Source organism: Geotrypetes seraphini, chromosome 2 (assembly GCF_902459505.1).
Source record: "Geotrypetes seraphini chromosome 2, aGeoSer1.1, whole genome shotgun sequence".
Lineage (NCBI taxonomy): Eukaryota > Metazoa > Chordata > Amphibia > Gymnophiona > Dermophiidae > Geotrypetes > Geotrypetes seraphini.
This window is the reverse complement of record NC_047085.1, coordinates 104,850,636-104,860,351: the sequence shown is the minus strand read 5'-3', so window position 1 is coordinate 104,860,351 and position 9,716 is coordinate 104,850,636. Positions and strand designations below refer to the sequence as shown.

At 39.3% G+C, this 9,716-nt stretch overlaps 1 protein-coding gene across 2 annotated transcripts in view; it reads right to left on the bottom strand.

Annotated features, from left to right (window-relative positions):
• Positions 1-618: 618 nt before the first annotated feature.
• The window catches only part of VCPIP1 (valosin containing protein interacting protein 1), a 72,474-nt gene continuing 63,376 nt past the window's right edge, over positions 619-9,716 (bottom strand). The window contains exons 3-4 of one of the 2 annotated variants that reach the window (XM_033933364.1): positions 4,518-5,413; positions 619-3,106 (exon numbers count right to left, since the gene is read on the bottom strand). In XM_033933364.1, the coding sequence (XP_033789255.1) occupies positions 4,536-5,413 (878 nt within the window). In that variant the 3' untranslated portion in view covers positions 619-3,106; positions 4,518-4,535. Of the gene's footprint in view, positions 3,107-4,168; positions 5,414-9,716 lie in introns of those variants that run through there. The other variant, XM_033933365.1, reaches the window with a different exon arrangement.

Below are 9,716 nucleotides of genomic sequence, written 5' to 3'. Positions count from 1 at the left end.
AAAACTGAGTAAAGGGTACATAAGCCAGGGAAGTGGTGAGATAGCACTAGAGAAAGCAGTGTTCTGTTACTGTTTTAAAAAAAAACAAAAACTATTTTATTTTTGCACTGCTAGGAAGTTCTTCTTTACCCAACGAGTGGTGGACACCTGGAATGCGCTTCCAGAGGGCGTAATAGGGCAGAGTACAGTACTAGGGTTTAAGAAAGGATTGGACAATTTCCTGCTGGAAAAGGGGATAGAAGGGTATAAATAGAGGATTACTGCACAGGTCCTGGACCTGTTGGGCCGCCGCATGAGCAGACTGCTGGGCATGATGGACCTCAGGTCTGACCCAGCAGAGGCATTGCTTATGTTCTTATGTTTTCTTTTTATTAATGATTAACAGTTAAAAAATAAAATCAGAAATCCTAAACACATTACTGTATATAGTTTCTTACTAATTACAGATTGGCGAAACATTAAGCCAAATTTATGACAATTCTAAATTTGCCAGCTATTTCAAACAGTAACAAAAGAAATATCAATTTTCTAAGTTATAGCAAGATACTAAGCTACAACAAAGAAAATGAAGATGGAAGGAGAAGTTTCACTTGAAAATCAAAGAAACTGGCTCAAATGTTGGACTTAACTTATTTTAATAGAGCAATCAAAGAATGACTCCAAATACTGTACAGTGAAGTGCAATATAGTACACTATATACTGTTATAATACACTATTATTACATTACAGGTAAAAAACAAAATGTAATTAGTACAGCAATCACAAATAAAACAAACTAAAACAAGCCGTGAGCGTGGGACACTTCCTATACCAATTTTTAATTCAACATTTAGAGCACTGTTTTAAAATGGCTATTTCTCAAAATATATACACTAGCAATGCTTATTCCTCCAAAGTGCACTCGTTTCACTCCTGTTCTTGGCAATAATCCTTAATATGTATAATAAATCTGAAAATACTAATCCTTTACCAATCTCTTATTGCTCTACCATAGAGAATTCCATGTCTTCAAGATCATTAGTATCTTCAAATTATAAATTCTTTCATAACAAGGTATATGAGAGATCAATAAATCTTCCTTTCCTTCTACATGAGCTTTCACTTCATGTTAATACAATTCTAGGGCTGCAGGGTGGACCTATCATTTTGTCAGGAAAGCACTGATAAGTGCCACACGTTTAGAATTTCTGCCACTATGTAAGCTGAAGCTGAACATGTCTCATATCTTTTCCTGAACTGAAACAAAGTGTTTCTCAGAATATCTGCAAGTTTGCTCTTATCACAGCTATATACATACTTTCCCATAGATTACTACTCCAAGAACAATTATCTTGAAAATGATTTACCTTTAAAATATGTAAGTTTTTTTTTTTTTTTTGGTCTTGTAAAGCTGCCTTTTTGCTAGTGAAGTAATTCTGGAAGACAATCAACTTAAAGTTCGCAATTTCTTTTTAACCATATGCAACCCAAAAATGTCTGTATGTAGGGCTTGGGACAGCAAGTATCAGAGTGCTGTGCTGATGCTGTTAGAAGCCTTTATTTTGAGTTCTGTATTTCATACATGAATTGTACCATAAAAATATGTTAAGTCAAAAGAATGTCTAAGTAATTACACCTCAGGAATTATCATAATATAAATTCAGTCTATGCTGACTTTATGCTAAAAACAGCAGATGAGTTGGAGCTAACAGGCCTCCAGCAACAGTATAATCACATGCACACATATTTTATTCTAGCAAAAAATAAATGTTTTTAAGCATCCCAAGACACTCATACACTCAAATGAACTTTAATCTTTCCAATACAAAGAAGGGCTTTAAAGTACTGGTTTAAGTTTACTCTGCCCTCTTGAGTTTTATCTCCAATTCTCTCAAGTAGCACCAAAAACCAAACACTCGTAAGGATCAATTCCCATGGTGCTGCTGTAAATAAACCCCCAAAAAACAACAAAGTGTTGTGCAATCAGCTTGAAAAATGATAAGTTCAAAATACACACATCATTAGTAAGATGCTATAGGCCCGAAATTAAACTGATTCTATTGGGAAACTGTAACAAGCTGTGTACATCTTACAATGGCATTACACTTGCAAGTCATAACATTGCAGACATTCACAAATGAAACAGCCTGTATTATTATTAAAAGAAATATCATTTTGCAGGGCTTTTAAGTACTGCATTATTTGTCCAGAAAGCTATTTGTTTCCTATGGGGAAAAGGAAACAGACAGCAGTGCTGCTAATACACTAGAGGCTAGAGATCAGATGGTTTGAAATTCTACTTTCAAACAGAAACCTGGAAATCAGATTTATAAAGTGGCATGCTCATTTTCTCCACTTGCTTAATAATGTCTCTGCTTTTAGGTGCAAGGCTAGTGATCTATACAATCCTTATCCCTCCTTGAAAAGTGCAAAGTGAAATATGGTGCAAAGTTGATTGCTTGTCCTTCAAAATTACTATTCCTTTCAGTTCTTACAACATATGAGAATGCAAAAACAGGAAGACAGCTATACATCTTCCTCAAAAGCAAACCTCAAAATAAACTAAGTACATTCTTAACAAGCACTCTTATCTAAATCCTCTTGCTGCCTACCCAAAAGGACTGACCAGAGAATTGGAGAAAGAATTCCATCTGTTCAATGCAATAAAACATTATTTTACTTAAGTCATTAAAAAATCATAAACGATGCTTCTGGAAATACATATTTGAATGAAAATATTCTAAAGTGAAAGCTGTGAATTGTCATACCAACAGTTAAGTACAAAAACAAAGACAGCCAGCAAAGCCTAATGTGCTAAGTGTCTCTGAGCCTTTATTAACAATACATTTGTCGTTCATCCAACTAAATTCAACTTCACTGCAATCCAACAGTAAAGAAAGCAGCTGAAAAGATGGAAATGCACTTGACAACAGGTGGATCTGCGGGTTAAGAAGTGCAACATCAGAAGAACATATTTCAATCTGTGCGTTGTGAGCATGAGGACTGATGTTCAGAGATGATCTCTGGAGACCTGCTGAATGCACTGCTGAAATGAACGCCAACGTTGCCATGGCTGGGGAGGACTTGCACTGCAGATTTGGCTGGGTCAACAGAAGCCTAGGGGTACTGAAGAAGACAATACATATTTTCAGGAAAAGAGAGGTCTAAAACCAAAACAGCTCTTACAAGCTTACACGTAATAAATAATACTCATTTATTAAATTCAGTCATATTTGTTTGGAAGCTTGCCAATTAAGTGGACATTCTCTAAAACTGTAGTTGGTATACAAAAAAAAAAAAAATCAGAGTACTAAGCCACACCCATTTTTGGTAAAGAAACTATTTCCTGAATTGTACGTCTTGTTATACTACTGCAAGCCAACAGTTAAGTGTAACAAAGTATGGGATGCCATGCGATCTCTGAATTCTAAGACCTAAATTTAAATAAAAACTTTGTGGGCTACATGAACAGGCACAGGTGGCTGTGTTGGCACAGTGAGTCAACCCTAAATGCACTATTCATTTCACTACTTACATCTAATTCTGCAAAAGGTAAAGAAAAGCATCAAATTAAAACCATGTGACAAGTAGTTTTCCACTTAAAAATAAATGACTGTGAACATACCTTAGTCAGTGTAAATTTTGTGATCCATATATGCTGATATTTTTAAATATGTAAACCACAAACAGGGAAAAGAGACTTAATGTGACATATGACTGTATATGAATTTCTGTTCTACTATTTTTCTGAAATCAACCTTGCAGCTTGTAACTATTTGTTCAGCATTAATGGGGCCATATAAAAGTTTTTACTCCGTACACAGTTGCCCTGCAAAGAACCTTTCCCTACTAAACAAACCCTGGGCTAGCTCTATTGTTTATGGCTATGCTCGGCACTGCCATGTTGGAGATCCAAGTTTGACGTCCAAACCTGGCTTTTTGTTCCCTCAACATTCATAATCTTTTGGGGAAGTCATTACATAACACACCCCCAGTAACCAGTCTGAGAGCTCCTGGTCAAGAACCATCATTATGATAGCAAAGTTAGAGGAATAACATTTAAAACCACTCCCTCCAAAAAAACCCAAGGGATAAATGAAAGGTGGTAGAGTCATAATATAGCCCAGTAGAGGCTGATTCCAGTTAGGCCAGATGCTTTAAATACACAGAAAAACTGCAGGGCCAAAATCAGTCTGTCCAGTTGGAAGTTTTATTGGGTGACTATTGAAAGCCTTCCTCTGAGGCTACCTTATTTAAAAATACGACTACCCCACCTCCAACCTTTCATGGCAATAGTAATACAGAGGTCTTTCAATAACTCACACCTATAAACAGGAATTAATTCAAATACATTTCCTAGGAAATGATCTGTCAGTTACAGCCTATCTATGCAATGGTCCATCAAATGCAATCACACTTCTTATCATGCAGTGGATCAGATTATTTTGTTTTAAACATAGGAACAAGACTATTTTTATGACTAATCATTAATATGGCCCAGCCAATGCACGTCACACAATAATAATATAATCTTTACTTATTAGCTGTCCTCTGATCAAGAGTGATCCATGGGCTCTGCTGTATTCATAATCTCTGCATCTTGACTATCCATCTCGTCAGATTCTTCAATAGAAACTCCCTGCTTTTCTTTAGACCCTGAGGGGAACGTGGTCTCTACTGCATTTGCCAGGTTACCAACACTTGATTCTGCATTCAGCAGCACACTGCCACTAGTCAAAGATACAGTCTCTGGCAAACCTATCTGACTCACTCCACCACACAAAACAGAGGGCCCTGCAATTTCTACTTTTCTTGTAGCTGGTTCAGTTGCTGCAGACTGCTCTACGTGCTGATCCCGCAAGTGTTTATCCATTGAAGCCTGAATTGAAGAAACCATTTCTTGCAATTTTTTACGCTGAGCTTCCACTAAGTTGGGGTCAAGTTGTCTGCTGTCTCTCATCGTAACCACTCCAGGAGCTACTCTGATAAGCTCACTGTCACCAGGGCTAGCTGTGAATAAAGATGGTTCAGATTTTTTGGAACCAGTACTGAAATCTGACCCCATACTATGTTTTCTACTAAGTGGGGTATCTTTAGGTCTTTGATCAATGTGCAGGCTGCTTGATGCAGTTCCCAATGAGTGCCCCTTCCCTTGAAATGCTGTTACATTATGTGACTGTTCAGACTTCTTTTTCACAACTCCACCACTCCCTAGTTTCAGGACTCCATGTGAAGGGCTAGCCTCCTTGCTTCTTGAAGATGCTTCAGCTCGGACTTGACTCAGTGCCTCTTTAATCATGTCTTCTACTTCAGGACCAATAGGGAAATGGCCTGCAGCATCTGCACACAGCTCCAATCTGTCTTCTGATGCATTATAAACAAAGGTTTTACCAGGTAGATATGGGAAGGTGCAATGTTTTCCATCAACCAGACCTATATAGAGTAAAAGATTAAAGTAAAATAGTTAGTTTTTGTTAATAAAACGTATTTAACATTAATGGATTCTCTATTTTAAGCTCTGCTTAAGGAAAAACACACACACTAATGTGCTGTACAGGCTTTTTGCAGGAAAAGATCTGTCCCCATGTAGATCAATGTGGAAATAGGGCAGCTAAACATTAAATAGTAATTGTATAATTGTCTGCCTTACGTGAAAAACACAAGCATACTATTTCACTAAATTTGATTTGAAACTGCCCCAAGAAAAAAAAAAAAAAAGCTATGCACAGCACCTATTTGAGGCACAGTTTTTCAGAGAAAAATATACAGATATTTCTGGAAAGTTAAAATTTGCAAACTTCGTCCTCAGTAATGCCTCCTCAAACTGTGGATGAAGTTACAGTCATACAACCTGTATACGTAACTTTACCCACACACAGTATCAACAATTTTATGAAAAAGGTCATTTCTATGGGTAAGAGGCAACCTACAGAAAAAGCTTTGAAAATTACTTTCTAAGAGGGTAATCCCTCTCAAACTTCCAACTCAATTTTTACTCTCCCTAGCCAACCTGATTCCTTAACAGCAAAAATGGAGTAAATCACAGAAAACCAAGCAACAGTTTATTATATAATGCAACAGTTTATTATATAGATGTAGACTACAACATAAATCGCTGACAGGCATAAACCTAAACATACAACATGGCCATGTTTTGCACAGACATGGGCTGCATCAGAGGTGAACGACCAGTTCCAAACTATCCAAACATACAAAATTACACAATGATTGAATGGTATGTATCAAGAAAAAGAAGCCCAAAAGGCCTTCAAATCCTGGGTAATAAAATGCTTTAATTGGAAGACCTGACACCGGCTGTGTTTCAGCGTCTTCACCTGCATTAGGGGTCTATAATACCAAAAGGTGAATATTTATTTGCCTCAAATGTCCAAAGCTAAATAACTAAAGATGTTTGAAACTCTGTGAAACAAACCTCGCTAAACAAAACTTTGCACATGCGTACTGCAAAAGTACGCATGTACAAAGTTTTGTTTAGCATCCTTCTGCGGTACACATATGCAAAGTTTTGTTTAGTGAAGTTTTTTTCACTGAGTTTCAAACGTCTTTGTTTTATTTAGCTTTGGAAATTTGAGGCAAATAAATAAATAGTCACTTTGTGCTTCTTTTTCTTGTTTCTGTAATTTTTGTACTTTGGTTCCCTCTACATCTTATTCCTTGATTATTGAACGGAATGTATTACAGGAACACAAACAACACCTTCACTATACCAGAGTATTTTAGTTATTTTGATTCCTTTCCACAACCCCTTTCCCCCATTGATCCTCCCCACCTACTGCTATCAGGAAGAAGCACAGGGACTGCTTTAGTTCCCATTCACTGCCTTCTGCTGACAGCACCACTGTAACTAGAACCCTGGATCTATGAGGAAGAGGGGAGAGGTTCATGAGGCTGAATTTAAGATTTTCAATCTGAGTTTGTGGGAGAAGCAGAATGAGTACCAGCAGTGCAAAGGATGGCTAAACCCAAATGCACCACTGTGCAGAGTGGCCAAGTCATTGAGCAACAGTTTCTGTTGATTTCTGATTTTGCCTTTCCACATGGCACCATAGTCTCAATGAGGGCAATCAGTGAAAGCTGGTAGACAGTCCCAGAATTTCAGCACCTTCAAAGGCCCAGAAGGAGTTGTCTTTTTTTTTCAATATCAAATCTTAGAAACATAGAAATGTGATGGCAGATAAAGGCCAAAAAGCCCATCAGCAGCATCCACTACCTCCTACTCTCCCTAAGAGATCCCACATGCCTATCCACTTTTATGAATTCAGAAAGTCTTTGTCTCCACCACCTCTACTGGGAGACTATTCCATGCATCTACCACCCTTTCTGTAAAAAAGTATTTCCTTAGATTACTCCTCAGCCTATCACCTCTTAACTTCATCCTAAGCCCTCTCATTCCGGAGCTTTCTTTCAAATGAAAGAGACTCACCTCATGTATACATATTGAGATCTTTAAATCTGTCTCCATACACCTTATGACGAAGACCACCGACCATTTTAGCAGCTTTTATTTACAAAACAATATCTTAATTCAGCAAACTTATTATACTTTAAATTTTTCCAACTGGGGTTGTCTTTTTGAGGGTAACAGATTCTAGGGACCCCTCCCCAGCTGCCAAGCCCCCAATGAGAATCAACTGGGCCTCTGAGAGGTGCTGCCTGTTTTTCCACAAGTGAGACCTTTCCACCTCCTATCAATGGGTCCTGGAGGTGTTGCAACATGGTTAAGCCCTATAATTTGCCAGGCCTGTTTCAAATGCCTTTATGGCACATCCCTGTTCTTCCCCACTTAAAAAGGTAGGCACTGGAGTACACTATGTAGTAAATAATCCATGTTGGAGCTGTAGAGCTAGTTTCCTCCCAGGAACTGGGTTGAGTTTGTTACTCCTTTTATTCGTAGTTCCCAAAAAGGTGGTAACTTTCAGGCCACCTCGGGCTTAAAGGGAGTAGACCACCCCACCAAGTACCATGTTTCCAAATGGACACCCTTTGGTCAGTGTTTGCCTCAGTCAGGCTGAGCAAGTTCCTTACTTCCTTGTATCTTTCTGAGGCATACCTCCACATAGTGATCAGGGCCCCTTAGACTATCCTTGCATATCTGCAATCACAGCAGGAACCTTCAGTTCAGGGCATTGCCCTTTAACCTTGCCACTGCTCCCCACATTTATTCCAAGGTCACGGTGGTAGTGCGGTACATCGTTACTTGGAACTACTAGCTGATCTGAGCTGATTCAGTACTAGAGTCCAGGGAAGCAATGATGGTAGTGATCTGCCTGCTACAGTGCCTCAGTTAGTCACCAAGAGTCAGTTAATCCTTTTTAGGAACTGGAGTATTTCAATGTGTGCCTTGATACCGGGTCGAGGACTGTGTTCCTGGAGTAGATGATCAAGCTGAAGTCTCAGTAGAGAGCCATTTGTGCCCAGGAGATCCTTTGGATTTGAGATCACCTCTAGCTTCCTGGATCCATGGTGGCAATCTTCAGAGGAGTTGCCTTAAGTGAGGGTCCACATGCAGCCTCTTCAGAGGGCATTGATGTCTTGCTGGGCCCCTTACTCCCAGAGCTCTCCACAGGAGTCAGGCTTAGTAGGATAATTCCAAGCATTAGCTCAATGTCTCCCTGGACTCTGATGCCAATCTGATGGAATGAGAAGCTCATTGCTTTGACTGGCTTGCCCAGGAGCAGTAGTCATGACTAACTACTGTGGTCCATCAATTATCAAGGGTAATGTGGTTAGCATTTCAGAAGTTTCTCCCATTATTGATGTCCGACTATGCCACTTTGGTAGTTTATATCAGACAAAGAGGAACCAGGAGCGAAGCAGTTGACCTGGAAGCCTGTTGGCTATACAGCTAGGTGGCATTTCACACCTCCACAAACTTGGTGGCACACTAGTGAGGATAAAGAATGTGCTGGCATATCCAGGGGAGTGCAAGCTGAGAACTGTGGCCTTTGCTCCTGGCTATCTTGCAACAGTGAAATCTCAATCTTGCCCTCAATGCTCTGATGAGGCCGCCGTTCAAACCCTTGAAGCAGGCCACCTTGAGGGACTATACCTTACAAAGCGGTCTTTATGCCAGGAGAGTCTGAATTATAAGCCCTTTCCTGCAGGAACTCTTAAATTGAAGATGAGGCTGTCTTCCTTTACAGTTTTGTTGTTCTTTCTGAAAAAAATGGTGTCTAATTTTCATGTAAATCAGGTAGTATAGTTTCCGTCTTTATCAGAATAGAGACTCAGATACTGTGCAGAGTACTGCAGACTGGATGTCTACAGGGTGCTCTTCTGGTACCTAGACATTAAGAACTTCTTCTGGAAGTTGGACAAACTCTTAATTTTGTTTCAGCATAAAGGGGGGAAGGCTTCTAGGTCCTCAACAGCATGGTAGATCAAGGTAGTGATTGATGCATCATACATATTTTATTGTAAATTGGTGCAAGTCAACTATTGGTGCATTCTACACCAATAGTTCCCAATCCTGTCCTGGAGGACCACCAAGCCAGTCGGGTTTTCAGGATAGCCCTAATGAATATGCATGAGAGAAATCTGCCCTAATGAATATGCATGAGAGAAATCTGCATATAATGGAGGTGCCAGGCATGCAAATCTGCTCCATGCATATTCATTTGGACATGATCCTGGATGAGGAGAATCTACGGGATCCCAGTCAACATGGATTCACCAAGGGTAGGTCCTCCAATCCAATCTCATCAGCTTCTTTGAC